This window comes from Nipponia nippon, unplaced genomic scaffold (assembly GCF_047370975.1).
Source record: "Nipponia nippon isolate SJK-2023a ecotype South Korea unplaced genomic scaffold, ASM4737097v1 scaffold_3, whole genome shotgun sequence".
NCBI lineage: Eukaryota > Metazoa > Chordata > Aves > Pelecaniformes > Threskiornithidae > Nipponia > Nipponia nippon.
The window spans coordinates 64,128,072-64,148,237 of NW_028262347.1; the positions used below are offsets into that span (position 1 = coordinate 64,128,072).

The window sequence follows — 20,166 nt, forward strand, 5'->3', positions numbered from 1 at the left end:
CACGTAGTTTGCATTGGGAACTGACATCACATACTGCAGGGATGCGTTCACTTCCATTCTCAGCACATGAGCAGCAAGAGCAGTAAGGAACACATTGCAATTCACTCTTAATTACATGATGTAAATGTACCAGTGCTTGTTTCATTTAAGTTTAGTCCAGAAAACAAGATGTTTCCTCAAAATCATTTCACTGACCATCCAACCATACTTAAAGGCTAAAGCTTTATTTTTGCATGGTTTACTACTTTTTCATTATTTTGTCTCATTTCCTTGTCCCCCTCACCACGTAACATCACTGTTTAAGACTGTGTGCAGCATCAAAGAAAAAAGAGAATTAGATGCAGTGCTATCCTATTGAAGACAGAGTCAGTGAATTAAGGTGGAGATATGCATTGACATTCACATACTGGGAGGAAAGAAGAAAGGCACAAGAGCACTAATGTGCTATAAACAAACAGGATTGAAGAGATATCCCAGATCTATTCCTTAACGTAAGGAAATCACTTTTGGGAAAAGACCACTTGCATGTGAGGCATCTTTGTAAGAAGCAGGTAGTGGTACCTCACATTAACAGGTCAAGCACTGACACCAACAGTGATACTTTCCTTTCACCAATATAAGAGATTTTGATCTCTCATAGTAATAAGTCTATACAGTATCTAGTACCATAACTAACTAGGAATAAAAAGTTTTATTCTTCTATAAATTGGAGGGTTTGTGGTTTTTTCATTAGCCGACAAAGTTATTTCCACACTCAAACAAGGGCCAGGAAACAGAATGCACAGTACATTCTTATTTGACAACGCTAGCTGAGACACCAATTCCAAAACACAAAATGAAATTAGAATTTGCCCTTACTGGTAAAATATAAAAGCCAGGAGTTAACATTTGCAGGAGCACTTAAGAGTTACATCTTTGTGTCAGAAAATTCTGATCTACGCAAATGATACTCCTAACTCTAGTTCATACCTAAATCCTTCTTATTGGAGCTTCATGATGCTTCAAGCACAAGCCAGCTCACCACGCTGGAAGTACAGGCTACAGCCAAGGCATGTGCTTTCACTCAGTTAAATAAGACACTTTTCAGCGAGATTGCTAGTCCAGTCACTCAATACTACAGCTGCCCTGTTCATTCTTAGCAAGAAGAACAGCATTCTAAACTACTACTCCTATATTCCTTAAATCAGAGCAGCACATTTTACTGCAGCGTTGAGATTCAAAGTGATGCCCCCCGAGGTCCTAGCAGTTCACACAAGCAGGGCACAGCATCAGAGGCAGCAAGTTGCTGCTCACCTTTGCATCATATTGATGTATCCTCCAGGCAGACAAATACTGTAGTCAGAACTTAACGTGAGATTTAACAGACTACATGTGTACACCACTTTTGTTAACGTGCTTTTGGTCCTCTCTTACACAAGCAATAGAGGACAGAGAAATGCCTAGGACAGCGTGCTTGGGCTTGAGGCTGCGGCACATGACATGACACAGGACACCACCATGAAACAAAAAGGGAAAATGCTAACCCGAGAGGCAGACTGGCAACATTGGCCCGGGCACAATGTCACATTAGCATGGCTATCTTGCTGTTGGTACTGTTCCTAGACCACCCGTGCCGCACTTTGCGGCTCACAGATCTGCCCATCAGTACCCCTGAAAGCCGTACGTTAAGTTGCAGTGCCTCACTGCACTTCCGCTTGTTCTTGACACTGAGTTTTGCAAGTCAACAGCATGATGTCATTCTTTAATGAAAAGATCCAAGTATTTTTTATATTGAAACAAATCTAAAAATCTGTACTTTGGGCAAGCCAACCAGAAGTTTTGTAAGTACTATTGGGTAATAAGACACAGCAATTTCTTTGGTTGCTCTACATTTAACCAATTTGGCCTTCGTTTATTGGCTATCAAACATCAATACCCCAAAAGGAAAATGTCAGTCCGCTCAGAAAATACTGCCCCATAACTGGTAAGAATGACAGATCAGATCAATCCTATATCCTCAATATCAAAGACTTCATTTCTCAGCAAGTCACCTTTCCTTGCACTTGTTTTCATGAATAGTGCTTTAAGAAGCTTTAAGTGAATAAAGCATTAACGTAAATGGAACAAACACAATTAAATTTATGAAATGAATTTCCCAGGCTAGCTGCAATGTCAGCTGACAGTTTCAAATGAAAATAAATAGACTTCATACCACAATATATTAAAAATTTAGAACAAGTCATCCTCACTCCAGTTGGCTTTTAAGACAGAATGATGTGGGAGGGTTTTTAAAAAAGCTTTCTTGCTTTTGTGGCAAACATCAGTATTTATGCCTGCCTGAGCAACAATGAACTCAGTATTTAAAAAAAAAAAAAAAAAAGAGATGAGTTTTAAAGTCTACTTTAGTTAATGCTGAAGTAATGGAGAAAACAGTATTAAATATTAATTCCATTCAAAAGCAGAATCGACCTGAGAAGACGTAACTAGCCACATAAATCCACATTACCACCATATAGCAGACATCTCAAGACTATTCATACTCTATAGATTGTTAGTTCTGTGTATTCATGAGCTAATGTTACAATACATTAGAAAGGACTGACAAATGAAAAATAGCTTAGCTATTTTAAAAGCTGTATATTTCACTAAAATATCTCTCCTGTGTTGCTAATAAAGCAATAGCAACGTTGTTAATTGAATTTTCATACTTCAGCAACGAGACAAATGTAAAACTTGAGCATTTTTCTGTTTTTTAAGAATGCACACTGTACCTATGAAAATCTTTACTGGTTACACATAGTTGTTTTGAGACAATGGTATTTTATTTCAACATGATGTAGGGAAAGTACAAATATTTACATGAAGAGTATGAGTTCATCTTCAACTCGTGCAAACCATCACGTAAACAGACTGGAGACACTGTATCGCATGATCTTTCGAAAGATGATATAGAGAGTGCATGGAAAACTGCACTGAGGTAAGAAATCTGTTAACGAATATGAAAACTGTCCAAAAAAAAAAAAAGCTAGAAACCACAAATGAAGAACAAAAACAAAATTAATGTCATTTTGCCCCGTGGCAGTTGAGCGATACTCCACTGTTAAGGCTTAATCCATTTTACCACCATTGTGTTGCCATAAGAGAACTCAGCATTATAAACAGATCAAGATAAGTTAAAAAAAAAAAAAAAAGAATATATTTCACACTCTGCACTGTAGTACCTAGCAGATATATAAAGAAAAATTAAGTGTACCAAGCAGCAGCCCTTACCTAGACTCCTCTTACCTTTGTAGTTTGTAGATACAGAAGTCACAGAACAGAGCCTTCTGAAAACATTTTAATTCTTCAGTCATATCAAGCGTGGATTAAATAGAACAAAAGGAAAGGAAAGATACTAAAGAGCTACGTAAGCATCAACAAACGACATTTTGGAATATAAAATCATCATAAATTAACTAGCTAACAAAAAATTCACTATTAGCCAGCTAAATTACACATAAAAGACTTATATCGCCTTTGTTTGCATGGTCAAGAATGGCCAAAGAAAAAACAACGGTAACAAAAATATTGATATAGATCAACTATAACATTGCAAAAAATTAAAGGTAGTGTTTAAATCACTAATTCTGAACCTTTTTATCTTTTAAGTAACATTGAATAGGCAATAACTAATTTGTACTTTAGAAATCAGAACTATTAGACTTTAACAATTGTTTAGAAACTCACTAGAATCTTATTGCAATTCTAATTAAGAAAGCTGAATTATGTACCCTTCAGTTCTCTTACAGATCTTTATTGGACAATACTCTTATTTTCCCCTTGTCCTAGTTGTTATGTGGGAATGCATATTTCTAAAACATCTACTATGTTTTATTCCAGAACATCAAATGAAAAAATTTACCAAATTACAGATCTAGAGGAAAGAAGTGTTAACTTTCAAAGAACACATACTTCAAATAAAGCCAGTTTATCAAGAAAACTGTAAAGAGAAAAAAAAAAAAACAAACTTGTACGTATAATTCTACATGTTATTACACAGTTTCAAAAACTGAAGAAATTTGAATACTTGCTACTCTACACTACTTATTATGGTAGAATAGATCTACTTTAATATATATTAATAAGTCTTCCCACTTCACAGATGGGAACTGAGAGGGGGAAAATGGCTTGCTCAAATGAGGAATATAAAAGGATTTTAAACAGACATCCAATTACACAAGTGTTAGTCTGGCATCCTTATTATTATTAGTTTATTCCCAGTTTAACCAAAACTGTTTCAGCTTTTGTATTGTTAGAAGAGTTGAAGTCACTTGAAGTCACTTAATTCTTTGGCAGAGGACAGACAGCTCATTGGACTTAAGCTGAGGCTTCCATCTTACCTCTGAGGAAACAAGGCTAAACCAAAGAACAGTAATCGTTAACAAACACATTAACTTTCCCTTGAGGTCTAAGACACTTCCCTAACCTACACCCAGTTGCCACAGGAAGAATTTAAGGCTTATACATTACAAAAGCCAGAAAGTCAGCTCAAGAGCCTCTGGTGCCAGACCAAAGCTCTAGTGACCAGACAATGATTTGTTGATTCAGTTCAGACCCCTGAACGTTTATAACTACAAGGCCTTAATTTTCTGTAAACAGGTCTGCACCAGAAGGCATTTGTATCAGTCTCCATGTTTCTTGCCATGAGCATCACCCTACCTTGTCCTCTAAGTCCCTTTAAGACAGACGCAGGAGCTTCGCCTGTCTCTGCAGATGATGCTGTGGGGTTGCAATGCTGCAGCTGCACTGGAAATGCCTTGCTTGCTACGGACCCCACGAGATGAGCAGATGGGTCTGGGCCAAGGCCATGGGATTCAAAGCAGAATCATGTATAGTGACTCAGAGACAAAAACAAGGTTCCACAAAACTGGGTGAAAACTGCCATTGATCCCAAACTGGGCAGCAAGGAAGAAAAATGGGCAACTCCCCTGTCTTTTCCCACCCGCTATCATCTCCTCCAGCAACACAGTCCTCACCAGTGTTTTGCAACAGTCTGGGACTCATCCTAGCCCTTGATGAGCCTGTTTTCAGCTCAGTAACCCAACAAAAAGCTAACCCAGCAAAAGAATAGGTTTTGTCAGTTTTCTGAGCAGAGCTGACTTACCAAACAATCACACAAGCACTGAACCAGCAAAAGAGAAATTATAGCAGCATGCAGTCAGGAGTGGGACAGCCTCTTTCAGCAGCACAGAGCTGGTGAAGCCCATCGTGCAGAACCTCATGTATAAAGCTCCAAAACAAAGAACCAATTCAGGAAAAGTAGTCACTATAGCATGTACATTTCTTTCTTTCCTGAAGCAGAAAGCCTGCCTTCAGAGTACAACCAAGTGCGGTAGGAGGAACCTGTACCATGTAACCTAAGAGCTGCAAGAGGGAACCTTGATTTTGAAACTGAGATCACATCAAGGCGTGGTTGAGAAATTTTATATTCCGTCAGAGACCAAATGAAGACACGCTCAAATCTACACAATATCAGAAAAACTATGTTCTACATGAACTTAGCTCAGATGTTATTTTGGTGATGAAATTTTTTTTCATGTGAGAAAAAAGCCTCAGGACATCGGCAATTTAAATAATCATCCTCAAAAGGTACATGAATCGCCTTTCTTTTCAAATGAGGTTATTAAATGTTTTTAAGAATGACAAAGCTGTAAAAAACATCAAACACTTAATGGCAAAGTTCCATATACCATCCATGAACTGCTCTAGGAAAGGGAAAAAAAAAAAGTGAATTCTTTCAAGAAGGCTACATAGAATACGGAATTAATCCTGAGAGCAAGAGCTATCAATTTAAAAACAATTCCATATAAATTTAATCAATTTGATTTTGCTTTGCAACAGAAGCACGTATATACATACACTACATACAAATTAGTGCTGTATTTCCTTTATTGCCCTCTAACCTGCTCAAATGAAATGCTGATTTCTGTGAACATAAACATTTATAAAAGAAAACGGACCTATGGCTTCTAAATTTAAGTTTCATTTACACAAAGCAGCAAAGATGCGAGCTGACCAAAGCCGGATGGGCTGTTTTCTTTCTTTCTTTCTTCTCCTTGAGGGGGAGACACCAAAGTTGACACCATTATGAAATTTTAGGAAAAATCACTAATTTTGAACAAAAAAGGATGCTTTCCCTTCCTATTCCCCACTGCTCTGGCTTTGAAAAATCAAACTTCTTTGTTTCAAAAAAATCTTTTTTTAACATAAAAAAATACATTTAAAAGGTTACAGGCATTTTAAAAAGGCAGAGACCATCACTGTAATTGACATTCACACATTTCATAACTTCTTACCCTATTTGTCATTGAGACATGCTAGAAGTTCCCTGTATGTTTGTTGACAAACAAAACATCCCTTGGAAAAGTGCTACACAGAAAACTTCATAGAGGCACCTCCATTTGTAATTCTCAGTTTACCTGACTTCTCCATGCTCCTTTACACCCAGCACAGTACCAGTGCAGCTTTACAAAGCAGACAGACTTAAAAAGCTGACTCTACAATCATTTACTCCTGAAGCATTACAGACAGCATTACGTTGTGCAGGCAAAAACTGAATTATATGCTTAAACTTAAGTTTGTTCCAACCTGTCTGAAATCTAGTCTACAAGAGTAAGTGACATCTGTGCAATGCACATAAATCTAGTCAAGTACAGGTATCATGGACAGGAAAAAGGACAAAAAATTCAAAGCTGACAGTATGATTTCTGCAAACTCCACAAACATATTCCAAGAACAGAGCTGACTGCAAGATCGGCTAAAAAAAAAAAAAAAAATTCTGTGCATAAGGTTACACATATTACAGGAAAACAAACAAAACAAAACAACACAAGCAAGAAAAGATGACAGTATATAGTTAGCCTAGTAGTGAATTCCCTTGAATTCATTCACTCCTTCCCATCGGCAGGCAGGTATTCAGCCACCTCCAGGAAAGCAGGGCTCCATCACGCATAACAGTTACTTGGGAAGACAAATGCCATCACTCCAAACGTCCCCCCCTTCCTTCTTCTTCCCCCAGCTTTATATGCTGAGCATGACGTCATATGGTATGGGACATCCCTTTGGTCAGCTGGGGTCAGCTGTCCCAGCCGTGTCCCCTCCCAGCTTCTCATGCACCCCCAGCCCACTCGCTGGTGGGGTGGTGTGAGAAGCAGAAAAGGCCTTGACTCTGCGTAAGCACTGCTCAGCAATAACTAAACCATCTCTCTGTTATCAACACTGTTTTCAGCACAAATCTAAAACATAGCCCCACACTAGCTTCTATGAAGAAAATTAACTCTATCCCAGCTAAAACCAGCACACTGAGGTAGAGCATCACAAAAACGGAGACAGACAGAATGAGAAGTATCATGCTATGATAGTAATCATTTGAAGATGAAGCCAAGAACTTGAATAGGTGTCAAGAGCTACTGAATAGATTCAAGAAAAAGTTGAACACTTAGAGACTTAGAGCAGCATAAAGGAGTTTTCTGCTGCATTCTAGCTGGAGTATATTCTAGACAAGCCAGAAAGGGGGAAGTAGTTTAATGTGATGTTTGTATTTAAAGAAGATAAAAAGACCGGGAAAATAGAGAAATTGTGTAAAATATAAATGGATTTGCCTATCTGAAAGATTTGAGTTTTTCACATCTCAGTCTCTGTAGTCTCTCCGCTCCTCCGAGCCATTCAAGAAAGTGACGAAGCCTAGAACACCACACAGACACACACGTTATGCTCTTTTGTTCAGCAAGAGGTAATTACACAAGATTGTGGCCAGCTGTCAGGCCCACTGGTAGAGTAACTACAACCCAGAATGTAGGTTCACAACCTTGTAAGGCATATCAAAATATTTGCCTTTACACAAATATTTGCCAGAAGCAACAAAATGCATATTTGATAATATTAATATACTGATAATATATTGATAGTAAGCCAAAGCACAGTCATTTGAAGACAGATAGTGCAAGAAGACCCAGAAAAAACATCACATAAAATTTGAAGGGACCAGTGCCAATCTGTCAGAACAGACTTTGTACTGCCTCCAGAGTATTGCTAAGGCACTCTCTTGTCTATACATACGAAAGCAGCAAAGAGTCCGTCATCCAGTAATACATGCTACATAACATGCTAGTGCACCATGGCCTTAAGTAAGCATGGGGTTTATGTGCTTCTTAATGTGAAATTAAATCAATCCTATTCCACAGGCGGGGGGGGGGGGGGGGGGGGGGGGCGGGGACTCAAGAAAGCATGAAACCAAGAAGTTGACCAAAAACTTCAAGATTTGAGAGTGCATATTATCTTTCACAAGCTACATAGCAGTCTTCAGATACTCTTAGACCAAGGAGAAAGGCGCTCCCAGAGCAGACCACAGCTGGGAGAGGACAACGGTCTCCCACGATCCTGTCCCTCAGTCATGAGAGTGGGTGAGCATGCAACTAAATCCCAGAGCAATGTGGCTGTTGCCAGCTCCTGCTGGCTCGCTTACTTTCTACACTTAAGGTTTCAGACTATCAAAGCAGTTCAGTGCTAGCACAGTTCTCCTACCAATTGCATGACAGAGCTCAAGCACAGGAGCCACTGTGGATCTTTATGCAGACCAAGATTTGAGAAAGCTAGAGAGTGGTCTGTCCTGCCTTTGTATCAGACAGTCAATACTTTCCGCCTTGTAACAATTTCGGAAATCACTTTGCTTGTACCCTAGTAATCTCAGGGCGCAAGACTGGCATTTACGTTAAGCCTGCATGTTAAGCTGAGCAATTGCCAAGACGGCCTGCAAGAGCAACACACAAATGCAGAAAAAAACTTGCAAGAGAGAGAACCCGTAACCATACAAAGACCTTCAGACAATGCCTGCACCTTTACTACAAGCAGTGACCAAGTTTTGACAAACTTGTATTAAGCTACCGTAATCCAAAAGAACTGTTGTGTGTCTAGCTTCAAATAACAGTGCTGGCAAGAGCAGTAGTAGTCTAGTTAAAAATATTAACGAGGGGTTGTTTTCAAAGGTACGACAATTGTGCTTTGCCCGTTTTCACAGTTTACAAAGCCCTTTTCATAGTTTCTATTATACTGTGGTTTGAGCCGAGGGAAACCTGTATACAAAGAACAAATCAACTCAACGCATGCACAAGTCAACATCCTGAAATACTGAAAGTGTCCCTTTCATCCTAAAACGTGGCGAGAAAACACCCGTCTGGAATAATTCCCGTTAAGTAACACCTAGATACGCAACCTACTTTCAGCCAGCATCTTCCTTTTGCCGCCGAGGGGAAGAAAGAGAAAATAAAACAACCCTCGCTCCTCCGCGGCAGGGGCTGGGCGCAGGAGGCGAAGGCGAGCCCCGCAGCGGGGCCGGACGCCCGGCGCGCTGCCGCACGCCTGCTCTCCCCGGCGGGGAGCCCTGCCCGGCGCACCGCGGCGCTGAGCGGCGGGCCGCGCCGGGCCGCGCCGGCTGCCTGCAAAGCTCCGCCGCGGTCACGGCCTTCCGGGCAACTTCGGGGCCCGGGGGCCGCCGGAGCCGGGGCCCTGGCGGCGGCCGGCTCGGCTCGGCTCGGCCGGGCTCTGCCGCCCCGCGCCGGCAGAGGGCGAGCCGGCCGCCTCGCCGGCCGCCTGTTTTTGTTACACGGGGGGTATTTAAATGTCCTGCTGTCAATCACCAGGCACTTCCTACACCGCCGCCAGCTCCCCGGCCCGCACGCCGGCGCCGGGGCTCCCCACATAATGGGGGCGGCAACTCGGAGCCCCGCAGCCCCAGCCCGGCCGAGCCGCTGGAGCCGCGGGGCCCCCAACTTGCTCCTTTGTTCAACTGCCCGTGAATCCCCACCGCCACCTCCTCCTCCTCCTCCTCCCGCCGCGGCTCGCAGCCGGCAGGCAGCCGCCGGGCCTCTATTATGCACAGGCTGGGCTGGCCCAGCACACGCGAGTCGGCGGCGGCCGCTCGGGACCGGGCTGGAAACGTCAAAGCGGGGAGAGGAGCGGGGCGACCCCTCCTCCGCCCCCCGCCCCACACAAAACGCACGGCGAGCCGGGAGCCCGGGCCCGGCCGAGGGAGAGCCCCGGCCGCCGGCGCGGTGCCCCCTCCGCCCAGAGACCGCCCTGTCCCGGGAGAGACCCACGGAGGAGCGGGGCGGCGGGGGGGACGCGACGCCTCCCCAGACCCGGCTCAACTTTAGGGTGGCGCCGGCCCCGCCAGCGACACCGCCGGCCCGGGAGCCCCGCATCTGTTGCTCTTTCATAACCGGCCGCCCCCCGCCCGCCCCCTCGCAAGCGACGACCCATGTGCCCAGGGACGGCAGCCGGCACCGGCCGCTGCCACCGCCGCGGGGGGGAGCCGGAGCGGACGGGAGCCGCCGCGCAGCCATTGTCCCCCGGCCGTTACCGGGGGGGGGGGGGGGGGTGTGTGTGTGACTCTGCCGCCGCCTGTGCCCGGTGTCCGGCCGACCCGGCGGCTTCCCCCCCCCGCGCCACCCGGCCCCGCGCGGCTGCCGGCGCCTACCTGCCGTGGAACCAGTCCTTGCAGATGTCGCACTCGATCATGAAGCGGCTCACGTCGTAGGGCTCCCGGCACACGCAGTACACGGGGGTCGCGGCGGCCGCCGCCGCTCCGGCCATCTTTAAAGAACTCACTGACTGGGGCGCCCGCCCGCTCCCCCTCCCCCTCCCCCTCCCTCCGCCGCGGCCGGCGGCACCAATAACAACAGCGCGCGTGCCAGCCCCACACGCCGCGCGCGCCCCGCCGCCGGCAGGCAGGCAGGCACGGGCAGGCGGCGCGGGAGCGAGCGAACAACAGCGCGCGGGGGCGCGCGCACGTGCGTCACCCGGCCCCCGCGGAGGCGGGGGGAGGAGGAGGGAGAGGAGGGGGGAACCGCCCCCGCCCCGCCCCGCCCCACCGCGCCTGCGCCCCGCGGCCCGCCCGCGCCCCCGCCGCCCCGCCCGCCTCGCCGGGCGGCTGCAACCGAGCGTGCGCGGGGGGGAGCGGGCTCCCGGTGGGCGCGGGGAGGGGAGCGCACGTGCCGCCGCCCGCCCCGCCCCCGGGGAGGCGGGCGCGGGGAGGCACGCGCTGGCCCGGCCCTCCCCCTCCCCGGGCGGTGTCACGCGGGGAGGGGGCGGGGCAGGGTGCCGCGAGGACACGGGCAGGGGGAAGGCGTTATGTAACGGCGGCGGCGGCGGAAGCGGCCGAGCAGCGCCGAAGGCCCCCGAAGGCCGGGCCTTGGTGTCGGGCCGCGGCCGCCCGCGCAGGCGCAGGGGCGGCCCCGCTCCCCCCACTCCGGGCGCGGGAGCGGAGGGGCCGCACGGCCGCCCAGTCCGGCCCGGCCCGGCCCGACCCGGGGCAGGCGGGGCTGGGGGAGCGGCAGAGCTCGGCCGGAGCAGGTGTCGCGGGAGCGGCGGTGGTGCCGCCTCCCGTCCCCCCTCGCCCCGTCCTGAGCCCTGCAGCTGGCGGGAGCAGCCGGGCCCGGCTCGCTGCCGGCCGCGGGACCCGCGGGGCCCTGCTCGAGGAGGCGGCCTTTGTTTTTAACTTAATTCCTCTCGTGTGGAGCCCGTAAGAGTAGCTGAGCACCCAGCCGGGGGGCTCCGGGGCTGCAGCGGGCTTACTCCTTGTCAAGCTCTCCGCCTGTGCTCGCATCGGCGTGCCGTGCCGTGCCGTCACCCTTCCTTTGGGGACACCAGAGTAACACCGATGCATTCACTGCGTGTCATCAAGGGCAAAAAAGTAGAGTTTAAAATGGAGATAACGCGTTTTTTCCTGCTGGCAGGCAGAGTCTCAAGAACCTCTGGGGATCATGTCGCGTGAGGGGACGGGGAGTCGGGTCCTCCCCGCCGGATGCGCCAGTTGAACAGTGAGACAGTAAAGACGTTGAAGTGATGGTAACTAACGGACTAGCCGTGCGTGCGGCATTCTGATTTCGCATCCCATGCCCTTGGCCACCAGTAGCCACAGAAAAAACCGTCGTGCACTGCATGTTTGTTTGGCAGGGGGAAGCTCAGAAGTAAACGTTTCCTTTCCAGGCTGCTGTTGTGAAGCTAGCTAACGTTAACGTTTGTGTAAGACAGCAACACGAGACGATGATTTGGCAGCAAATTGGACAGCAAAGAAATGTAAAACAAACAGATCCAGCACGCAGGCTATGTGACTGAGTGGAGAATGAAATAGAGAAATATAGGAAACGTAAAGGACGTCTTCAAGAAACAGTTCGGACCTGCAGGATGTTGTCAGTGGGTGTTTCGGCACCCTTTGGCTTTCCAACACATCCCAGTATTTCAGCAACTCAGAACGTGGCCACGGATACATCAGTCCTCTAAAAAGCTGATGTTAAGCTTAATCGGGGTAAAAAGCGCCAGTAAGGTAACAAATGATGATTTCAGGGTTTCTGGAAATAATCCATACCAGGAGTCTTTCTCATGAAAAATATTGTTTTCCATTATTAAGCTGATTCAAAAGCACACCCAGGAAGATGCATATTAACGGTAGGGCCTGCAAGCTCTTGCGGAAGCAGTTACAGGTAATATGACAACTACTAAGAGAAAACTGTTTGAGTTAAAGTTGTTATTCTGTGTTTGTGCAACGAAGCGCCAGTATACGTAGCCACGCTGGAGTGTGAAAATGAAGAACTTGCTCCTTAGTTTGCCGTTTCTTAGGTTGTCACGTGGTGAGTTTTATCTTGAAGCCGCAGTTACCAGCTGCAGTGGTAACTTTATCCAAAGTGGCCGTAAAAATACACACATGTTGTATTTCAGGAGGTGTCTGCAAATGACAAAACTCTTAATCACCTCGGTAAAGCATACTGTCATGTATTCCCGTAAGAGATAGGGGTGAGGCTGCCTAGCGTGCTTTACGTGGGGAGGCGGGCTCATTTTGTTCAGGGCGAGTGCAGTGTTACTGGATTGGATGGGGAAGTTTTCAGTTGACATAGAAGAAAGTTGCCCAACAATGAGAGTGCAAGGAATGAGGAAGCAGGTTGGTCTCAGCGCTCTGCGGGGACCTTCCCTTCACCAGCCTTGATTACTGCAACAAACAGGGCTTTTTGGCAAAGGAAGAAGTTGTGACTTTAAGCATGCAAAGCAAAGCTCGCCATTTAATAAGCACTTTCTCTACTGCCACAGACAACATCCTTTCGCTGCTGTGATTTATTTCAGAACAAGGTGTGTTAGTGATTCAGTCTGCTATGGCACTCCTTAAGCAGGTGGGGAATACCTGCTTCATCCGTTGTAAAAAACAGAAGCATAAACCAGCTCCATCTCCCTCTCAGTCTGATCTGCTCTCTGTCAGCTTTTCTCTTTCCAAGCTTTCCAACTACACTAAACTATACTTGAATGTAACACAGCAAAAGTTCAGAAAAGTCAAAGACCACACACTGTAAGAATTACAAAACCACTTTTAATAAGCATTCTTCCCAGAAACTTGGAGAGCTTTTATATGACAGTCTTATTAAATGCAGTTTGGAAACAAAAATTGCAATACCAACCTTGAATGTAAACATGTAAACGCAAATAAATGTAAATAAATGAAGCCAGTTTAGAGCCCAATCCCCAAAAAACTCCAGAAGCAAGCTCATTATTCACAGCAACACACTGACACCTGAAGAGGCCTGGGGCCATCGCCCTCTCTGTCCTCGGCTCCCGACCAGCAAGACATGCCAACGTGACATACGGGGTGCAGAGCGCCTTGTAATAAGCAATGTAGGGTTCACATGCTTGCCCCTGGATGAGATCTGACTGCCAAAAGCAGGCGAGGCAGCAATGCCACAGGGCTGGGGAGGGCTGAAGAACCAGCCCTAGAGGAGCAAGTTGCTCTGGAGATCCAGCGTCAGGAGGACAAGGGGTGGGGATGGTGATGAAGGCCAGCGGAAGGGCAGTGAGAAGTAAGCAGGCAGGAGCAATGATGAGGCTTATTTAAAGAAAGGAAGGGGGTCACTGAAACACATCAGCCATCCTCAGGCTTTTCTAACCATTCCTGACCCACTGCTGCTTCTCTGTGACCGTGTGCCTCCCTGCTCTCTCACTGAGGTACAGACACTGTCACGCTCCCCCTTGCCCCGTGCTCTAGGTTGCACCCAGCCTACCATCCCCTCAGCAGCCGGAGCAAGCCATGCCGCCAAAAAAATCTTTCCACCCTAAGCTCCACCAAAACGTGCCCTGCCCCGTGGAGCACAACCCCTGACAAACACAACTTCCAGCCTCCACACCCAGCAAGCCCCACTGGCTGCCCCCAGCCCCGTGCCGGACTTCAGCAAAGGCCGTAGAAACACGATCACGAGGGCTGGGGCTGGCAGGGGTGAATGGCTGTGGCACTCAGAGGTACGGGCCGCTACGTAAAGAGCAGCAGGTTTGTAAATGCTGAAGTCAGGGTTAGAGATCGGGACACCAAGGACTAAAGAGCACCGCCTCTTTCTTTGCTCCTCAGGGCAAGCCTGAGTGCTGGTACTCAGCGAGGCAGAAGGCTTCGGGTTATCTTTGGAGGAGTGTTGGCTGATAGTTTATGGTTAAGGCTGGAATCAGGCTTTGGGGTAAAAAGGGCTGAAAGTCTAGACCTATTCCTGAATAATGTGAAGATTGCAGAGGTATGATAAGATCTGGTACCCAGTTCTTGTCATTCTGGGACAGGGCTGCAAAGGCACTTGTGCTGAACAAATCAGGCGGCTTCCCATGAGGTCTGGAGGGACGATAAATGCACTCAGCCTTAGGTTTGGGGTGAATTATTGCCATGGGTGGACAGTGGAGGCTAGAGAAAATGTCAGGAATGGGGAGCAGAGCTTAGGACTGAGGAACTAGAATGTTAGGAGGATGATACAGTCCCCTAGCACTACAATACATGCTTGTGCCTATGGCTTATAATTAGCTATCAGTCAGGTATGGCTCACTGTTGTACAGGCCAGTGTAGAGTCAGGATCGTAGTGGTGTTTGGGTCATAGTGCTAAGTACAGGTCACTTCAGCCAAGGCCATTGCTAGGGGTTGAGTGTGGGAGTTTTTCTGTGGTTAAAGTTACTGTTAGAGATCAAAAAAAGCAGGGTCTATGGAATTCATTTCACCCTGCATGCTCTATAGAATACATCTGTAGGCACACCATCTTCTGATCTCCCAAAAGACAACCTTTGCCATACAACATCCTTCACCCACAAGTCTATTATTGTCTAGCCATTCCCAGATCTTCAGTAAGGTTCATGGTGGGCTGAGCGCTGGTATCAGCAGGGAAAATTAGTTTATCGGTGGCTCTAGGACGCTGGGCTATGATTAGAGGTAAGGGTCTTAGCAAGCAACCTGTTCTTGTTAAGGACATGACTACCAGCACTCTGCTCAGCAGCAGAGAAGAGGGGATGGGAGAAGAAAGCACTCATCGTTGCACAATAAAAGCATCCACAGCCCATGCCTGGCCTCGTGCATCTCCCAAAGCACATGCCATACGCTGTAGGTGGCATACAAGGAGGACAAAGAAGGGGGAGCAGGGCAGGGAGGTTGCCGGAGGGGAGAAAGGGAAATTTTCTGTGACCTTTGTCACTTCTGGGTACTGGCCAGACCACATACATGTACATACAAATATGCCTACTTACCTCTTGGGGAGCAGGGGGAGAACTCACACCCATCAGTCAGAAGACGGTGGCTCTCACCTGGCAGGGCACGGCTGGTTAAATGAGTACCAGAGGTGATACTCAGCAGACAAGAGATGGCCCAGGAGCAACTGAGACTAGGGAGAATCAGAAAGAAAAATCAGACATTAATGGACATTTCCAGAATAACATGAAAATAATCAGATAAATCATTGGGAAAACATGGGGGTAGAGGTAGTTTCCCCATGTTCAGTCATTTCTTCAGTATATTTTCAAACATTTTGGGAAAGCAGTCATTTTTTAAATTATTTATTTATTTTCACATCAAGAGGCTTAAGGCTGCCAAAAAACAAAGCTCTGGACTAAAAAAACGTTCCAGTTCCCCGCATGAAACTGCCCGAAGTATAACCAGAATTGGCAATATGATCTTTGCATCTGCAGAGAAAATACTGAGTCATGTTGTCAGCCCACACACATCTAAAAAAAATAAAAGCAGCCCAACGATTCAAGATTCACCCACTCGTCATTTAAAGAAAACACAAGTCATTCAGTCATGCCTCATGCTTCAGAGACCTTTAGAAAACACCCAGTGCAGGGAACATTCGCCCACGTCGTGCCCACGCACCGTTTCGAACCAGCGATGTCCTTTGCAACTCGTTCGCTCGTGGGTCTGGACAGCGTTCAGTTCAGCGTCCGTGGGGGAAGTCGCCGAGACTTAAAGGTTTCTGCCGAAAACGCGACACGATAGCTGCAGCCTCAGCCCTTCTGTTAGCAACGCCGAAGTCGTGTAACATAGCGTACCCGGCTTGAATCCCTGGAGGAGGCAGGGAAGCGTCCTGTGCCTCGTTACATAAAAGATCTGGCAAACTTAAACCACAGTTTGTATAAGATGCTACTGTACTCTTCCTTCAAGGGTTAATCCTGTACTGAAGCCTTAGCCCTCCCGCTGCTGGGCTCCCCAGTCACTTGGCGCACATGAGACCGGGAGGTATTTGCACAAAGATCGAGATTTGGGGAATTACCCAGGAAATCCTCCTCCTTTGACCCCTTCCTGCATTATTGTCCCCTAGCAAGAAAAAGCAGGTTCCTGCGTTTCACCCGGCTGCTGGCAATCTCTCTTCCTCCTTCAGTGCTAAAATCTGCCTGAAGTATTAACAGCTGAACCTGGATGTGCGGCAGCCAGCCCGGCTCACGACGGACATTACACAATCTCTGTGGTGCTGAAAGCAGCGCTGGAAATTTGTCAGGAGCCCAAAGGCCAGAGCTAATTTGTATTTTCTTTTACACAGCATGATTTTAATCAGAGCGAAAAGCGCCCAGTTGTGTTTTATGTACAGGGTGTTATAAGTAGAGACAAGTTAACAGAGCAACGAGGGGCAGGATGCTCTGCGAGAGCAGCGCGGGGAGGAACGCTGGACGGGGAAAGGAACGGCAGGCACGTCTCCTACACCCCGTTTATCAGCATTTCCTTGATTCTTCAGGAAGGCCACGTGCTATGAAGCAAGAGGCTAAGAGGCAACTTCATCAAAATGCTGTGATTGCCTAATTCTCTTTATAAGAAGAAAGAGGGGAAAAAAAAAAAAAAGAAAAAAAGAGCCCTGCAAAAAGCTTGAGGACAAGCTTATTTGAAAAAGCTCTTCCCAGAGGTTCTGGATGTGTCACCAAGTAAAACATGGCGTTCAGGAAACCCGACTTGCAGCCAATATTTGACAGCAGTCAAGTCCGGGTGATCTCTGATGTAAGCCCCTCCATCTTCAGCTGCAAACAAACAGGTGTGTGTGAGTTCTCCTTTACAACCAATTTTCTGCCTCGCTGAGAGCAGACAGCGCAAAAGGCTGGCACAGCCCCCGAGCACCGCTGTTCCCAGTGCAGGCTCCCCTCCAGCACCCCTTTTCTGCGCTACGACGGCTGGAGACGGGTGTTGGGAGCCAGGTCCTCGTTCGGTCGCCTCTCCCCAGCTGGGCTTGCAGCCGTGCCCCCTTCCCGGGAAACAGAGTTGGGGTGCACCCTTGCGTGCTGCCAACGTGAGCCAGAGAGGGAGCAGGAGCAGCAGGTTAACAGGAGAGTAAATATACCTTGACGTTTCTTGATTTGTTTGCTTTGTAGTCCCGGTAGGGTTACTGGAAACTCAGAGGTGGGGTTTGCCACCTGGGGAGTGCTATCGCTGGAGAAAATCCTTAATTTCAGCCTTCCTCTCTTTACCCACTGGGAATAAATGCTCCTTTCCCCCTCAGTTCAGCTTCATTCCTTGAAAGCTGAGAAAAAGAAAGAAAAAAAAAAAGAAAAAAAAAATCAAACCTGGGACCTTTACTTTGCTCTGGAGCGCGATTTAGATGTGTTGTTCGATGTCTAGTTCAGGACATGATGAGCTGCATGTTAGGAATATAAAAGGAAAGCGGTCAGACAGGCTCAGCTGGAGCTTCCTACATTCAGTCCGATAAATCCTACCCCCGGAGCTTCATCCCAGCAGCTAGCCCCTTTCCATTGTAGCCCCCAAAAGCAGCACCCTCTCTGCTCTCATTCCTCCTCCACGTGCTCCTTCGGCCCCCTCCCCCATGCACATTTGTCCCCCTGACTCAAACAGCTCCCCAAGGAGCTCAGGCACCACTGATGCTCGGGGATGGGGAAAAGGCAAGACAGAGTCGTCTGAATATGCAAACAGTCCTATGTGCACCCCAGCGTGTACGATCCAGGTCTTTGTCAGCATGATGGAGTACGCGCCGTCCTGTTTGTTTTCCTTCCCTGGTATTACCATACACACCCTTTCCACGTGAGCATTATCAAACACTGAACCTGAATCAGCCTTTTCAAGACAGAGGCTGATTTCTGCCTTGCTAATATCTGTCCACCAGCTGCGTATTTGTTTTGTTCAAAAATCATAGCCCATCATAAAATCTAGTGTAAAATCTACGGCTGCCATTAAAAAAAAAAGAGCACCCAAAGGCTTTTCCATGTTTGATTTCTGATGCCACCAAGGCACCGGGTGGAAGCATTTTCACTTGCACGAGCAGCCCTGCTTGGACACAGCCCGTTGTGATGGGAGCGCGATTGCTTTTGCACTTCGAGGCAGCGCGTTTGGGATGCTGCCTGCCTGCCTGCCTTCTCCCCTGTGTGGCTTCACGCCGCAGGGACACGCACAGCACGCGGGCATCAGCCGGTCCCCACATCGCATCGCCCCGGACACCCCGGGTGGGAAGGTCATCAGGGCAAAGGTGCAAAGCACTTTGCAGCTGGGGGCAGCGGTGGCAGCCGCCGGAGCCGCACCGGCAGGGCCCCAGGCAGACAATAGCTCTCTCCCCTCTCTCTCCCTCCCGGCCGCATCCCTCGTCCCCAAGACGGAGGAGTCTCATGAATCAAGTCAAACACCCAGCGACAGGCTGGAGAAATCTATTAATATGCACCCGCCGCAGCACGTCGCCAGCCCCCTGCCTCGCGCGCCGCTCACCTGCCTGTCTCACCCCTGGCAGGCAGCGCCGGAACAAAGGAGCAGGGGAGGACGGCAGCGACTGCCCCCGAAACGGAGGGAGGCAGCGGCTGGAGACAAAGCTCGTTCGCCGGCCGCCATGGGTGTGAGGAATGCTCCCGCTCACCCTATTGTCTGGGGTCCTTTGTGCTCCTCCACCCCCCCAGTCCCCAACCGCACAGGCAGAAATATTGGGAGCAGGACAGAAACGGCTTTGTTGAAGGAAGCCCTCGCGTGCGAAAAGCCTCCTGCCCTCGCCCCGCCGTGCGTGCCCGTCTGGCACATGGGCCCGCGCTCCTTCCGCCCCAGAGGGCAGGCAGGGAGCAGGGGGCTGCAGAGCAACACGGACAGACAGACCCGAGGGGACAGACAGACCCGAGGGCTTTGTTTCTCCGCACCCGTGGGGCACCCGGCAGCCCCCTCCTGATCACCTCCTGCTCCCTCTGGAGATTTGACCCTGCGATGCCTTTGGGAGGTGGGGAATGGTCACCTGGGCCTGCGGAGGGGAGCGGGAGGGCTGCCCTCGCCCCACACCGCTGATGCAGGGCTGGCAAGCCCTGCTAGGCTGCATTAGGGAGCAGATCTGGCAATGCGGACTTCAGTCTGCACTGAGCATCCACCGCGCCCCCCGCATCCCTCCCGGCCTCAGGAGCAGCACAGACGCCTCTGCCAAACCTCCACCGCTTTGTCAAGCGGTGGCCGTGGCCCCCCCTGTGCGAGCCACATCTGTGGCTGCAGCATTACACCCCCCAGATCCTGCAGGGCTGGTGGCAGGACCCAGATTCCCTTGTCTCAGGGCAGAGCTGTAATTGCCAAACCCTCCCGAGGGGTCAGTCCCCAGCTGCAGCACACCGCTTGGCTCTCCTCCCACCGCCACCACACGCTGGCATTGGGGGGACCAGGACAGAGAGAAGAAGGGGAAAGCCAGATCCCTCCAGTGCGGGGAGCAGGGTGACCCCACGATGCCTATGCCACTGCCCAAGGGACCACAGTGCTGCCCAGGCCCACAGTGGCCGCAGCACGTGGGCCAGCTCTGGAGAGCGACCCACGGAGAGGCACCACTCATCCAGACACTGCACAACGGCTCGTGCAACCCCTGCCCTGCCCGCCCTCGGCTGTTTCGCACCTCCCCGCCAGCACTGCTCGCACAAGCGATCTTAGCC

The 20,166-nt window shown here is 49.0% G+C and overlaps 2 protein-coding genes across 4 annotated transcripts in view; both read right to left on the minus strand.

Moving 5' to 3' along the window:
• KDM7A (lysine demethylase 7A) overlaps positions 1 to 10,835 on the minus strand; it is a 73,055-nt gene extending 62,220 nt beyond the window's left edge. For both annotated transcript variants that reach the window (XM_087764975.1, XM_087764974.1), the window contains exon 1: positions 10,493 to 10,835. In XM_087764975.1, the coding sequence (XP_087621101.1) occupies positions 10,493 to 10,608 (116 nt within the window). In that variant the 5' untranslated portion in view covers positions 10,609 to 10,835. The remainder of the gene's footprint in view (positions 1 to 10,492) is intronic.
• Positions 10,836 to 11,246: 411 nt separating this feature from the next.
• The window catches only part of SLC37A3 (solute carrier family 37 member 3), a 52,743-nt gene continuing 43,823 nt past the window's right edge, over positions 11,247 to 20,166 (minus strand). For both annotated transcript variants that reach the window (XR_015706919.1, XR_015706918.1), the window contains 2 exons: positions 16,166 to 17,795; positions 11,247 to 15,677 (listed from right to left, as the gene is read on the minus strand). The gene's annotated coding sequence lies outside the window, so the exon portion shown is untranslated. The remainder of the gene's footprint in view (positions 15,678 to 16,165; positions 17,796 to 20,166) is intronic.